At 34.2% G+C, this 14098-nt stretch overlaps 2 protein-coding genes across 2 annotated transcripts; one reads left to right on the top strand and one right to left on the bottom strand.

Moving 5' to 3' along the window:
• Positions 1–4484: 4484 nt before the first annotated feature.
• On the bottom strand, positions 4485–7198 carry LOC136228693 (SWI/SNF complex component SNF12 homolog). Its single transcript, XM_066017145.1, has 3 exons — positions 7063–7198; positions 5164–6755; positions 4485–4795 (listed from the first exon to the last, which is right to left on the bottom strand). Exons 2-3 carry the CDS (start codon positions 6702–6704, stop codon positions 4726–4728), a joined length of 1611 nt encoding a protein of 536 aa, XP_065873217.1. The 5' UTR covers positions 6705–6755; positions 7063–7198; the 3' UTR covers positions 4485–4725.
• A 2471-nt stretch (positions 7199–9669) lies between these two features.
• Positions 9670–13122, top strand: LOC136228700 (large ribosomal subunit protein uL22y-like). The gene is made up of 7 exons (XM_066017157.1): positions 9670–9737; positions 9859–9895; positions 10098–10138; positions 11492–11722; positions 11826–11928; positions 12065–12132; positions 12900–13122. Exons 1-7 carry the CDS (start codon positions 9735–9737, stop codon positions 12963–12965), a joined length of 549 nt encoding a protein of 182 aa, XP_065873229.1. The 5' UTR covers positions 9670–9734; the 3' UTR covers positions 12966–13122.
• Positions 13123–14098: the final 976 nt, after the last annotated feature.

Raw genomic sequence — 14098 nt, forward strand, 5'->3', positions numbered from 1 at the left:
TCGACCAACCAGATTTAATCCTGTGAGCAACATCTCCATCTACTTCTCCATCCGTTTGGATAATAGATCCTAAATACCAGAAGCAATCTGAGGCCTGAATAACTCTCCCATCTAGGGTGATTGTCCTTGCCTCCCTACTCCTATGGCCGTTAAACTTACACTCCAAATATTCTGTCTTACTTCGGCTCAAGTTAAAGCCTCTAGATTCTAGAGTTTGTCTCCATAGTTCCAACTTTCTCTCCACTCCTTCTTTCGTCTCATCAACCAACACAATATCATCTGCAAACAACATTCACATACTTCCATATGTAATAATATATTTGCAGCACAATATTGTAATTGAATATTCATTTTAAAGGGTTTTGGACATATTTAGATTTGAGTTTTACGAAGAGGATAGGGGTATAAATGACATTTAGTTAACTCTGTAAATAAAATTTGTTATAGAGGGTAAAATTGGACCAAGTTATCAACCTTGGGTCCTTAATTATACCTTTTTTAATGTTAGAGATATTATTGCTCTTGACTGTCAATATTAAGAGTATTTTTGCACCTTATCCCTTTAAAAAAAACATATCTATGAATAGTTTAAAGGATTAATAAAAATACAAAACTCATTTATATGTCGAATTACTTTAAAAGCATATTTTACCAAAATAATATGTTTTCTCATGCTATTAAAAAAATACAGTCTTCACATGTAATTAATTAATCATGATTTAATGGTTAATATTAGCAATCATAAAATACACTTCACAAACCATGAGTGTTGAACATAGGTTTGAACAAACTCGCCAAGCCTTCTAACTCGTGTCCGGTTGAGTTTTTTCATCTTCCTTTAAAGTGTAATACTTTCCTATTATAATATCGGTTTAATATATTAGTTTCTGAATTTGACCAAAAAAATTTGTTTGGAGCCTCGAACTTATAAAGTATTTTGTAAATCCTTTAAACTTGATTAAAATAACTTATTAACCACCTAAAATTGTTTAAATTGACAAATTAACCTTCTAAACTTGTTTATAATAATCTATTACCAAAAATAAGTATATATTTCAAAATGTTTGTGATGGTAATGATGTCTAAAAGCTAATAATATATTTTGTAAGTTGAAAGAAAGAATAAACTTTTTTGAACTATATTAAGCTAAAATCTTAGAGGATCTATATAATATATGCACCCTCCCTCACTCACTCTATTCTGTTAAGAACATGTGAAAATCAACATCATTTTTTACCTTTTATTGACAAAACAAACTTTTGGGAAAGGAGCAATAACATTATCAATTTTGGAAATTTGAAAAACACAATGTCGCTCATAACCCAAAAATTGGAAAAGGAGACTTTGTTCTTTATACTAAGAGATGGATAAATGAGTGCTCAATAATACCAAATGAATAGACCACTTCACTCTTTTATTCCATTCCAAATTATGGGTCATTTTCTTTTTAGTCCACTTAAGAGCATCTCTATTGGAGGTGTCTAAAAGAGTGTCAGCTGATGTGGCATCAGGTTTGACAACTTTTAAAGGGTGTTCACTATTGGAGTGATTGTGGGTGCCAAGAAAAGTTGCCAATTTTTTGCAACCTCTTGGCAACCTTGTTTATTATTTTTTAATATAAAATCTGTGGTCCCTCTCCTAGAAATAATAAAATCTGGAGCCTTTTATTTTTAATATTTATAATAAAATAATAATTTGTAGGATTATAATGGCAACTTTTTAAGCAACCTCTATTGGAGCATTTTTTAAGTAAAGGTTGTCAAAAGTGATGTGGATGAAATAAACAATAAAATATTATATTTTAGGATTATTTTTTAAGTTTTGACACTCTTTTAGGCTCTATTGGAGATGCTCTAATATACCCTTTACTTATTATTTATAGTAAATTAGTAGTCATCAATAAAATATAGGAATAAACCACGGGGTTATGGTAGAGTGGTAAAAGCACCTCCTCTCTTAACCAAAGGTCCAGTGTTACCCAGGCCGATGGCCCAATTCATAGGTTGAAGCAGTGCCATGCTTCACCCGGTGCATATGAATTTTTATTTCACACTTAATTTACTTTTATATTTTTATCCTATAACGCACTTTATGGTGCATGTGTTTTAGAATAATTTAACTCTTTATTAACTCTAGAGGTAAAGTAAAATTTATCTTTATGTTTTATTGGAGGATAGTGAATTTAGCTTTCACGTATAAAATAGTGCAATATGAAATCTAATGTTTACCAAACACCGTAATTTCAAACCTCATGAATAGAAGATGAGTTTCTTTTCCATTAATAGAAGATGTGCAAAGCGTTATTAGGTGGCCAGAATAATGAAGGATGGAGAATGTCCAGAACATGAAATCGTATATGAAAAATAAAACTCATAATGATTGGTGAAAGAGAAATCACAAGTCATAATGATTGGGGGAATATAATTTATTTTAAGGATAAAATATGGATATAATCAAATAATAATGAGAGGATGGAAGATGAGAATACCTGTTAAAAGAGAAATCACAAGTCATAATGATTGGTGAACTGTCATGGTGGCTTTTCTGTTAAAAAGTGTAAAATTGAATGGGTTTTATGTTACTTTTGAAGTTCAATGACCATATTGTGAGAACGAGTTAAGTTCAGTGACCATGAGTGTAATTTACCCCCACAATACAACTATAGAGAAACTATAAAATATCCCTATTGAGCTCATTTTTTTTTTATCTCTCATGTTACTGTTTCGGGCAAATATCTAGGTCTTCTTTCGCTGATTGGGAGAAATAAATCTCAAGTGTTTAGTTACATTGAAGAAATAGCGTTTACAAGATTAAAAAGTTGGAAGTCCAAATTCCTTTCCAAAGCAAGTAAAGAGGTGCTGATAAAGTCTGTTATCCATACTCTACCTTCTTATGCTATGAGTTCGTTTCTGCTTTCTAATATGTTGTATGCGGATCTTGAGAAGATGATGAACTCCTTTTGGAGGGGTTTGGGTGGTACGAATGGAAATGGGCTTCACTAGAAATCATTGGAGGAACTCTATACTCCGAATGACCTAGATGATATGGGCTTTCGCAATCTCCACCAGTTTAATTTGGCGCTCTTAGCTAAGAGAGGATAGCGCATTTTTCGAATCCTGAATCGTTGGTTACTCAATATTTTCCTAAGTCATCCTACTTGGAAGCAGACATTGGTCATAATCCAAGCTATATTTTATCGGAGCATTATGGCGTCACAATCTCTCATTTCCTTAGGGGCTTGTCGAGTCGTTAGTATTGGTACTAATATTCACATTCATATCTCCCTAGCCCAATTAATCCCTTTGTTGAGAGTGAGCGACTGGATGAAATTTCTTTCGACACAGTTGATAACCTGTTGAGCGGCTCTAGTCGGGACGAACACATGTTACAAGGTTTGTTCAATTGATATGGACTGCTTACTGATTCGAAAAATTCCCTTAAGCATGCGTGTTGTGGATAATGTTTGGAGATGTTAGTGCTCTAATTATTAACTTCAGTGATTTCTGAAACCATGTTTCCCTAAATCAACCCCACATGTTACTGAACTGGCTGTTGTGATCCGCTAGTCCTTTTGAACAAATCAAAATGACAAGGTATGAAACAATGAACATACGATGGCTCTCAGCTTGCTGTAACTAGCAGTACGAACTAGCTCCCTCCGCCTACGGGTTTTATTGAGGTTAATATCGGTGGCGCGATTTTTAAGAACCTGGGGATTACGGGGTATGTATTCGTTGCTCGAGGACGTTTCTTGCTACTGGCAATTGGAGTCATGCCTTCCCCGTTAGACCCCTTATTAGTGGAGGTTGTTCTTGCCATGAAGCTTTAAAGTTAGATAAAAAGTAAGGACTGGAAGGATATCCATCTTGACTCTAATTCCCAAGTACCCATTTATGCTTTAATCCTAGTTGCAATTCAATTCTTAATGGAATAGTTGGTGATTGTAAATCCTTATTGTTTGGAAATTATAGCGTCAATTTCGTTTGTAGGTCAACGAACCACTTGGTTCATGCGTTTGCCCGAGCAGCGACTTCTGTGTTTGATCATGGAGATTGGAGTGTTAATCCTCCCTCCTTTGCTCCTTTGCTCCTTTGCTTGTAATGTTCTGTCCCCTGCTTCTTAATATACTGCATTCTTTTGAGTCAAAAAAAAATTTGTAAATGAAATAAGTATTCATACATTTTAACAAATTTTAGTGTTTACAATTAGTTGTTTCGTTAGTAAAAAGCATACGATTAATGACTCAATGAGAAAAACTGAAAGATGAGAAGCCTCAACATGTTCTTTTCCTTATTTCTCGACATAAAAGTACTCAAATTCATCGTAGTTATCTGTCATAGATCCGACGTTGAAAGCAGGGCAAAGTAAATTTGAAGGAGAGGGATGATAGAAAGGGGAAAAAATTGTTGTTAAAGCAAATACAACATTTCTCATTGAATTTAAAAATGACAAATAATTTGGGCTAAAATGGAAGTTCAAAATGCTGAGGAAGAACCATTTCAAGCTTTCAGCAAGAACGGATACTTAATAAACAAATCATGCCTTTTATTAAAGGAAGATGGTTAATATCATGACCTACAACCTAACTGTGGATTACAACATAGCTAATTTCAGAAAAGGGTCTAAAACTCCTCAGATCTAAATAAACACAAGAATGTTAGGAGCCAGAAACCTGCAAAAGAGTTTACCGCAACCCACATGCTTTCAATCTGGTAATTCATTTGTTCAAGTGCTTCCGGAAGCATCAACTCCAGCAGGCTTGCGATTCAGGTACCGAATAACAGCATCTTCAACCCTAAAGTTTCCAAAACAAAAACCAAATAAAGACTGTTAATATTTGGTCATCTAATCTTATTTCCTTTCATTCCACTTAAGTCAAACCAATTACTCCCTCCGTTCAATTGATTTTTACCAAATATACCTTGTTTAAGTTGACTTTTTAATTTGAAAATAGATAAAAATTAATTAGTGGAGGCAATTAATACAGGTAACAAAGTCTTTTAGTTAAAATTAATTACATTTCTTAATTCTTGTGCTTTAACCTTGAAAAAGGTCTATTCTGGAACAGAGGGAGTAAGGTTATGAACATGCAACGAAGTCAGCACACGAAATGAAAACATTAAACCAAAATAATAAAAAATATACTGGATGGAGAAAACTTACCATGAATGCTTAAAGAAATCAGAATGACGCTCCTTCTCCGCATTACGGCTGGCATCTCCAGCAACAAGCTTTAAATCTTTGCCCTGTGATGCAATTAATGCATCAACAAATTCTGCTGGCGACTGACTGAAGCCAAGAAAGAATGCCCGCCTCCTTCGATGCTCGTATATCTTCTTTATAGAGTCGCATATTATTTGATCACAAGCATCAATATCTTGATGCTTTTCAGTGCTCGCCAAAAATGCAGCAAGGTCATTTTGTAATGGAAGAGGAGAATCAACTACAATATCATAACAACTAGTTCCAGCAGGGCATTGTCCGGATAACTTGACCCTATGCTCCAAATGAATAGGTTGTGGAGGTGTTAAATGCTGAGTTATCTTCTGCGAAACCATAGTGAATTTCATCTTTTCTTCCCCAAATAATTTCTTAAGGGGAGGATCACAGATGAAGTAGTATGGATCATTCTGCATCTGCAACTTTTTGGATTTCACATATTGCCAAATTGCCACCATAATTCGTGAGCGGCTTTCTGCTTCAATGCCAAGAACTTCTGATAATACAGGCGAAAGCTTGAACTTTTCAGGAACATAATTCATTTCCAGTCTAATCATTGCAGTGAATTCCTTGTTCCCTTTTCTCTTCACTTCAAAACCCTCACTAAGCATAGGCGATCGAGAACTCTCCCATAATATTACATGGCTATCCGGATAGAGGCTCTGGTCTAAGTATACTGTAATTTTTTTAAAGTAAGATGAGAATTTTGGATATGGTTTCTGGCGAATTCCAGCCAATACTGGATCTTTCCCATCTTCCAATATCCTCCCAACAATCTTTAAAGACCAAGAAGGGGGTTGTGCTGGTGCGTTATTTGTCTCTCCTTCAACTTGATTTTCATGTGTGTTGAAAATATATACTCGAAGTGTTTTCCGTGTGCACGAAGGATGCTTAAGTGACTGTTGAATATCCATCTTCTTTCTAGCCATGGCAGAATCTATTCTGGCCTCGAATTCAAGCAACTGAGTATAAAGTGCAGACTCTGGTAAAACTGCAGCCACTTGATCTGGTATCTGCTTCTCGGAAAGCTTTGGTTTCTTCCTCCGTGCAGCAGGGGCTAACTCAGTGGTTTTAAATGGCAACACTGCATTAGCACTGGATGAACCACCTGTAGGCCTAGAAGGTGGTTTCTGGCTAGCCCTTTTGGCACTTCCACTGCCAGGGGTGGACGTGGTGGGTGTCGATATACCAGCATTACTAGAACCAGGGTTTTGCACATGAGTACTGGCGTGGTTAGTTGATTGAAGCTGAGCATGGTAGTGAGCATGAGCTGCCTGCGCAAAATGTGAATGACCTATCCCTTGAGCTTGTGGTTCAGAAAGCTGAAAGTGGCCCGGGAAGGCGGATCCACCTTGTGTTTGAGTTTGTGAGTGTGAAACAAGGTTGGGTGTTTGATTGTTCATGGGCAAAGACTGTGTTACTGGACCAGAATTGCCAAATGCAGAAGGTGCCCCTAAGGCTTTTGCAGGAGTATTGTTATTCATTGAATGTATTAACAGACGAAGGAAAATCTTCGCATATCAAAAAGCACGAATCTAAAAAAAATATCAGTAAGACCAAAATCAGATTTTGGGAACCCCCAAACAATCTATCTTTTTCTCAGCATGAAACATAAAAACACCTCAATTTGAAAACCCTAGTCTCAAAATCAACCCTGCTTCAGATAAACAAGGTTCACAAGTAGTAACTAAGGAAAAAATAAACATCTAGCTAGCAGAATTGCGTACAAATTGCGCTCAAACATCTTATCGCACCACGAAACGGGAATGCTAAGACCTTATGTTGAAATCTATATAAACAAATATGCAGCATAAAAGAAGACGGCGGGAAAAGATCTCTTACTGGATTAAATGAGATCCTCGCATGTGAAATTACACGGTAACTGAATTCGCCTTTGTTTCCATATTCACTCCGTTTTCAGATCGGATGTTAATCTCACTGGTTATTCCGGCGGTATTTATTCTATCTATCGTAATGACATAAACACCCAAGGTTAGTTACATGAAATGTGAGGGTTAATATATATATTAACACCCTTAAATTTATGAAGTTTTAATTATTTGCCCCTGAATTAATAAAAATAACTTATCATATACCTATAATATAGTTGATTTTAAAAAGGCTTAATATATCATTTACTCATTGGACTTGTTCAAAAAGCTTAATTAGCCTCCTAAACTTTCAAAGTATTCTGATAGTTCCTTCAACTTGTATAAAAAGTTCAGTTAGCCCCCTAAAACATGTTTTTTCTCGTTTTACCATTTTCGTGTTTTTCATATTTTTTTCTCGTTTTCATGTTTTTTCATTTTTTTCTCTTTTTTCCATTTTTTCACATTTTTCGTGTTTTTTCGTTTTCATGTTTTTCAATTTTTGCATTTTTTTCTCGTTTTTGGTTTTTTTTTCACATTTTCGCGTTTTTTCGGTTTTTATGTTTTCATGTTTTTTTGTATTTCGTCGTTATTAATAAAAATACAAGGATTAATCGTAATGGGGATTCATGTCTTTTTTGTTTGTAATGTCCGTTACATAAATTTGTAAAGAAAAATTGAATGATGTAATGGTGATTCCATTACGACAAAAATGATATGACTAACCAAATATGGTAATGAACCTCCATTGTAATGGTCATTCCATTACGACGTCTATTACAGTGTACCAAACAGGGTTTAAGTGAAGCAACGATAACAAGTGGTCGTTATTGTTTAACGTGTATATTTTGCAAGTGAATAATTTTTAAATTAACAAAAAAGACTAACGGATATGCCTATATAAATCTAAGAGATATGACCTTCAGACCTGAAATTATTGTCGACAGAAACTAGCAGCAGACGGATCGGTACCTCAACCAGTAATTGCTTTATCGTCGAGTCACTAGATAAAACCGCAGCATGGATTTCTCACTTGCAATGTAGACGCTGGTGTACAACGTGAGGCGGGTTTTTCATCTTATGGAATGCTGATACGGGACCATACCGGTCTCTGTCGTTTCACACGCAATGCAGGTCTGGAAGCATCCACTGATTCGGTTATGGCAGAGGCTCTTGATATCCGTGAGGTTCTCAGCTGGATCAAGCTTTTTGGATTTTTGCATGTGGATGTCCAATTGGATTGTCTTAACTAGACCCGGCAAAACGACACACGATCCGATGACACGACACGAACACGACATGCTTTTTTTAGTGTTAGTGTTTAGGGTTTTATGACACAACACGAAAGTTGACACGACACGAAATGACACGTTAATTTTCGTGTCATTTTCGTGTCAACCCGAAAACACAAAACTGACCCGAAATTTAATTAAAGAAATTAAAAAAATTAAAAATTATAATAAGCTAGGTTAAAAATAGACATGACTTTTCTTATTTATTAGAGTATAAATATAAAGAGTATAAAAAAAAGCAGGTCAGGTCGTGTCGTGTTAGCATGTTAGGTTGTGTTAGCAGGTCAGGTCGTGTCAATTTAATTGGTTGTGTAAAAAATTCGTGTCGTGTCGTGTTTACCGTGTCAAGAGCAGGTCGTGTTCGTGTTCTGATTTTGTGACACGAAAAGTTTTCGTGTCGTGTTCGTGTTACAGGTTTTGACACGAACCCGAAACCTGACACGACACGAACACGAAAATTGCCAGGTCTAGTCTTAACGTGGTTCAAGCAATACAATATCAAGACTTTGATCTCTCTTATTTATCAGATGTTGTTCAGGATTGTTATTTAATTTTACGAGATTTGGAGTTTGTTTCAATCTCTTATGTTCGTCGATCAGCGAACCTCACAGCACATTTACAAAGTCTGTTAGTTCTAGAACTGATCGCAGTGAGTGGGCATATCCTCCACCGTTTCTTACCAATATTCTTGCTTCTGATTTAATTTAATTCATTCATTCTTTAAAAAAAAAAAATCTAAGAGATGTGTCTATTCAATGACATATTTAATATGATTTTAGTAATTCTTTACAATAGTTGTATTTATCTATGACTAACCCATTTTCTTTCACACTATCAAAAACAAAAAAAAAAGAACAAATACATGAATATGAATATCATAATTAAGTATAAAATTATAACTAAGTCATATCACAAAACTTAATTCTTAATATATCATTATTTTTTATATATTATGATTTTACATCATAATTAAAAAAATCTAGACTCCAATTCATAAATTATAAACCCTAGAAAATATATTATAGATTTCTAATTTATAAATTTCAATCTTTAAAATATATTAAAAGTACTGATTTTACTAGTTTGACATAATCCAAAATTATGACTTGACATAGTTATAAATAGTTTTTAAAAGTTGAATTTCTGTGTAATTTTCCCAAAAAAAAAAAAAAAAAACCATTTTCTTTCACCGATAGTGGCCGTATCAAAGCCTAATAATAATAATGGGCCCATTAGTAAGCCCATTTAGCCCAACAAACCCTTTTCGGTGTTTCGCAGAACTATATTGCTAGGGTTTTGTAACATTCGACTTCTTCTTTGGTTAGGAACTGAATTATCTGCTCAAGCTGCAGCCATGGTAAGTTGGAAGCAAGAACTTTCGAAAGGAACATTTCTTTTGCAAACGCTATGAAATTTTTTCTATTTTTGGTTTCGCTGTTTTTTATTTCGTATCGGTGTCTATTTGATTGCTTTCTCAGGTCAAGTATTCAAGAGAACCCGACAATCCTACCAAGTGTGAGTGCACGAGATCAATATCGTTTCCTTTTCCGTTTTGCTATTATAGAACAAAAGATAACTATTGTCGAAACTACAATTGTGTTGAGGAAAATGTAATCTTATTGTTTTGTTTCATATTCATAATACTAGGCAGTCTGTCACATCTGATTGATAGAATTAAAAGAAGTAAAATCTCATTTTATGTAATGCAATATTTCAGCTTGCAAAGCCCGAGGCTCTGACCTACGAGTTCACTTTAAGGTATAATTTGTTCTTTTCGATTATTTCCTATTTCTATGCATCCAAAACTTGGAGCTTATTAACTTTCATTTTGCCCTATATCTTTAGTTTGCTGATCTTCACAATTTTTTTGCATACAACGGATCTACTTCATTCACATTGGTTTTAGTCGATGTTGTGTTTAATTTGTTTTACATTATATTTGCTTTTACCTGAATATGTTGAGTAATCAATCCTCAGGATTTTAGTCAACATATGAGTGTCGATAACAATGTGACGGAGCAGGTTGATGATGTACAAGTCAATTATGAGCTTTCAACTATGTTTTGCTAGGACCTGAAGAACCGTTAAAGTAATTTTATTAGGATTTTATGCAAACTCAGTTCAACAGATAGATCACAAGCAAGTTAAAACTCAAATACTCAGAAAATATGCAGAAAATAGGTAAATAATGAGAACGTCTGTGTGTATTAATGAATGAATAATCCCAACAAGAAAACGATAACTATATAAAATAGCCAAACAACAAAGTGAAGAGGAGTCTCTACTCCTCAAGCTCTGGGTGAACCATCCAAACAGAATTAACGGTGATTCAATTAGGCCAGCTGCTACATAACTAGTAACCAACTATTTCCATTCCCCAATGCATAAGTTACTCCAGCCTTATTGACATTTTTCCCTACTTATTCCTCCTAGAGTAGACCTTCCAGACCTTGGTGTGTTTAGAATAAGGGCCGAGCAGCTCATTAACAACAGCTGCAGTGAATTAATATGATTTGATTAATTAATGGAATGGTACTCTGACATGTTATATGCTAATGTCGTTGCACTTTTTCATTAGATGGTCTCTAGATTTGGGATTGGCTCTCTTAATTCTTTCAATTGAATTTTCTCATTTATGATGAGCCATATGGCTACTTGTTCATTTTATATGAATTATAATCCTTTGTGGATTATCCTCTGTTAATCCTGAAGAATAGGGTGGATGACAGAGATGAATACCTGTTTTACAATTGAACTACTTTCTCTTAATAAGCTTCTAGAATTACTCACACAATTGTGAAGCCTCTCCAGGTAATTTAACTTGGTTATGGTATATTTAAAACCTGTAACAGCTGCTCCATATGTACTTTCCAAACATCTAACTTTAAAAGCAATAGTAAGTTTTGATTGTTATTATATCAACTAGCAGATACCTTGTCTGCTCGAGTGTGTTCCTTTTGTATGTTTGAATTTGAGAAAGAATTAGTGATCTTTGCTTGAAGGTGTTGTTTCACCAGCCTTTTAGTTTTCCAATACACTAATCTTTTTTCATTCACATTCTCAAATTTGTTTAACATGCTTATTTTTGTTTTTTTTTTTTTGTAATATCAGAATACAAGAGAAACAGCTCATGCAATTCGGAAGTTGCAGTTGGCAAAGGCTAAAAGGTACTTAGAGGATGTTATGGCACACAAGCAAGCCATCCCATTTCGGCGGTTCTGCCGTGGTGTTGGGCGAACTGCACAGGCTAAGAATCGCCATTCAAATGGACAAGGACGCTGGCCTTTTAAATCAGCGAAGTTCATCCTTGATTTGCTGAAGAATGCTGAAAGCAATGCTGAGGTAGTTAGTCTTTCTATCTATCTTTGGAATATATTAACTAGCTTAATGCTAATTATTGCTCTTTGTGACTAACTTGAAGTATTTATATCTCCAAATTCCTTAGGTGAAGGGTCTGGATGCTGATTCACTCTACGTATCTCATATCCAAGTTAATCAAGCACAAAAACAACGTAGAAGAACTTATCGGGCTCATGGAAGGATTAATCGTGAGTGCTTTTTGTAAACCAGAGTTTTGGCTGCTGTTCTCTACTTTCTTCTTGCTTTGCTCTCTTCCCTAACCCCAACTTTTATAGTTAAAAGATAGATGCCTAGTTTAATTGTGACCATTAATTTCTTTGATAGCTTACATGTCCTCACCATGCCACATTGAGTTGACGTTGTCAGAAAAAGAAGAATCCGTTCAGAAAGAGGTACTTTTATCTACTAATTGTATTTCTCTTCTACCTACCTTTTGATTACTTTAACATCAGTCTATGCCATATCTGTTAATAAATTCTTATTCGCTTGCATCTGGGGAGATTGAATCTGTTTCCATTTTCTGGTTAATTGTAGCCACAATATTTAGGTTTTGTTTGAGTAATTGATACAGGAGAGGAGATTATGTTCAAGAACATGAACAAAATAAATTGTAGGGCCAGTTTGAAGTGGGAGATTTTAATTTGATAATACTATTACTATTTTACGCTTTGATTTATTAGATTCATGGATCTAATTGGGGTTCATCATTCATGAATTAGGATAGAAATATTGTTCAACTGTAAATTGGAAATAGCAATAGAAAAGCTAAGTTATGAACCCACTTCAATCAAGGTCTGAACTTCTTGAATCCAATCAGTGAAAGAATATGCGACTTTTATCAGATAATTTAAAACCAAATAATTATTCAGATGCTATCTACTGAATTTTATAATTGTATATATTAGTTCTAAATGCTATACTAATAGTTGGTAATGCATATTGTTTTCTAACTACGGTTCAGATGCTTATCTTATCTGCCTTTATTGAACTAATAGTAAAATTTGTTGATATCATGTCCTAAAGTACAATTTTGTATTTTGTGGCACGTACTAGTTGTTATAAGCTTATTTCCAATTGTATGCAAATTGCAATACAGGTATGTTTTCATAATTCAGATAAAATGTTGTACTTGTATCTAATAAAACCTTTTGTTGTTCAGCCTGAAACTCAATTGGCTCCTAGGAAATCAAAGGGTCAAGCTCTACGCACTGCAGCTTCCTCCTAAGGATTGGTAGTGGGCCTTTTTTTTTTTTGTTTTTTGAGATATTTCTCCTGGATCTTGTACTTTGTTTGGACCGTTGATTACATCAACTGAAGCGTGCAAGCTTTCAATTGAATTTTGGAAATTTATGAAATTTGGCAAGACTCCAAGGCTCTTTTAATATTGCCTTCATAACTTGATGAACGTGGTGTGGTGTGGTGTGGTGCTATGATGAATGTGGCGGTATTGTGGCAAATATTCAATTTTAATAACTGTTGATGTTTTTAGTAAAAAAAAAAAAAAATTAGTCAAAGCACATGCGGTTTTGGAGTTCATCATATATGTAGTTTAAGGGGGTTATAAGTCACTTAAATTGATATAGTTTTTAATTTGGATAAACTAAAAACTATATCAATTTGGCCAAATCTTTTCTTGTTTTAATCATGTCAATTTAAATAAGTCAATGGGTTTATGAGACATTTTATAAGTTAATGAGTAAATCAATTTTTTTGAACAAAGTTCAAGAGGCTTATGATGTGTTAAGTCTTAAAATAACATTTTAATTTTCATATTTATATAATAATTTCTCTTAAAATATGAGATTTTAGGTCTATTTAAGTAATATTTTAATTGTCTTATTTATTCAGTAATTTCTCTAATTATGAGATTTGTGTTTGATTTTTAATTAGGCTTTGAATAATTCTTTCATTTTTCAGCTCCACTTGGTTATTCCATCTCAAAATTATCAACCATTTGGAATTTCAATTTTTTTATTATCAAATATTCTGTCTTAAATTTGTAATAACTTCATTCTTAAAAAAAAAATCTTTCTATCTACTTTTTCCCCTTTATTCGGGTGTTTTTCCCTCTTGAAAATTTCTAAATCCACGACTGGGAGCATTGCAGTTTTAAATCACAAAACACAAAACGGATTGGTGACTAAAAGTACACGAATATAATCAATTTGTGTCTAGATTGTGTTTTTAGACCAAACATCCTTTCTCCCATTTACCCATCATAACAAACTCAACCTACAAAATGAAAAATCTTTAATGGTCCAGGTCCATGGGAAACCTGCCAATAAGAAACTGCCACATCAGCACATGCTGACATGACAGCTTTTTTTATTGCAACAGATTTTACCTAGTGGCCCCGTA

This window comes from Euphorbia lathyris, chromosome 1 (genome assembly GCF_963576675.1).
Source record: "Euphorbia lathyris chromosome 1, ddEupLath1.1, whole genome shotgun sequence".
Lineage (NCBI taxonomy): Eukaryota > Viridiplantae > Streptophyta > Magnoliopsida > Malpighiales > Euphorbiaceae > Euphorbia > Euphorbia lathyris.

Bases quoted from the DNA above. Each gene is read 5' to 3' on its own strand.
- LOC136228693 (XM_066017145.1), bottom strand. From the start codon at position 6,704: ATGAATAACAATACTCCTGCAAAAGCCTTAGGGGCACCTTCTGCATTT. The intron at 4,796-5,163 runs GTAAGTTTTCTC...TGGAAACTTTAG, and splicing joins GATTTCTTTAAGCATTCATG to GGTTGAAGATGCTGTTATTC.
- LOC136228700 (XM_066017157.1), top strand. The intron at 9,896-10,097 runs GTGAGTGCACGA...GCAATATTTCAG, and splicing joins ACCCGACAATCCTACCAAGT to CTTGCAAAGCCCGAGGCTCT. The intron at 11,929-12,064 runs GTGAGTGCTTTT...TTTCTTTGATAG, and splicing joins GGCTCATGGAAGGATTAATC to CTTACATGTCCTCACCATGC.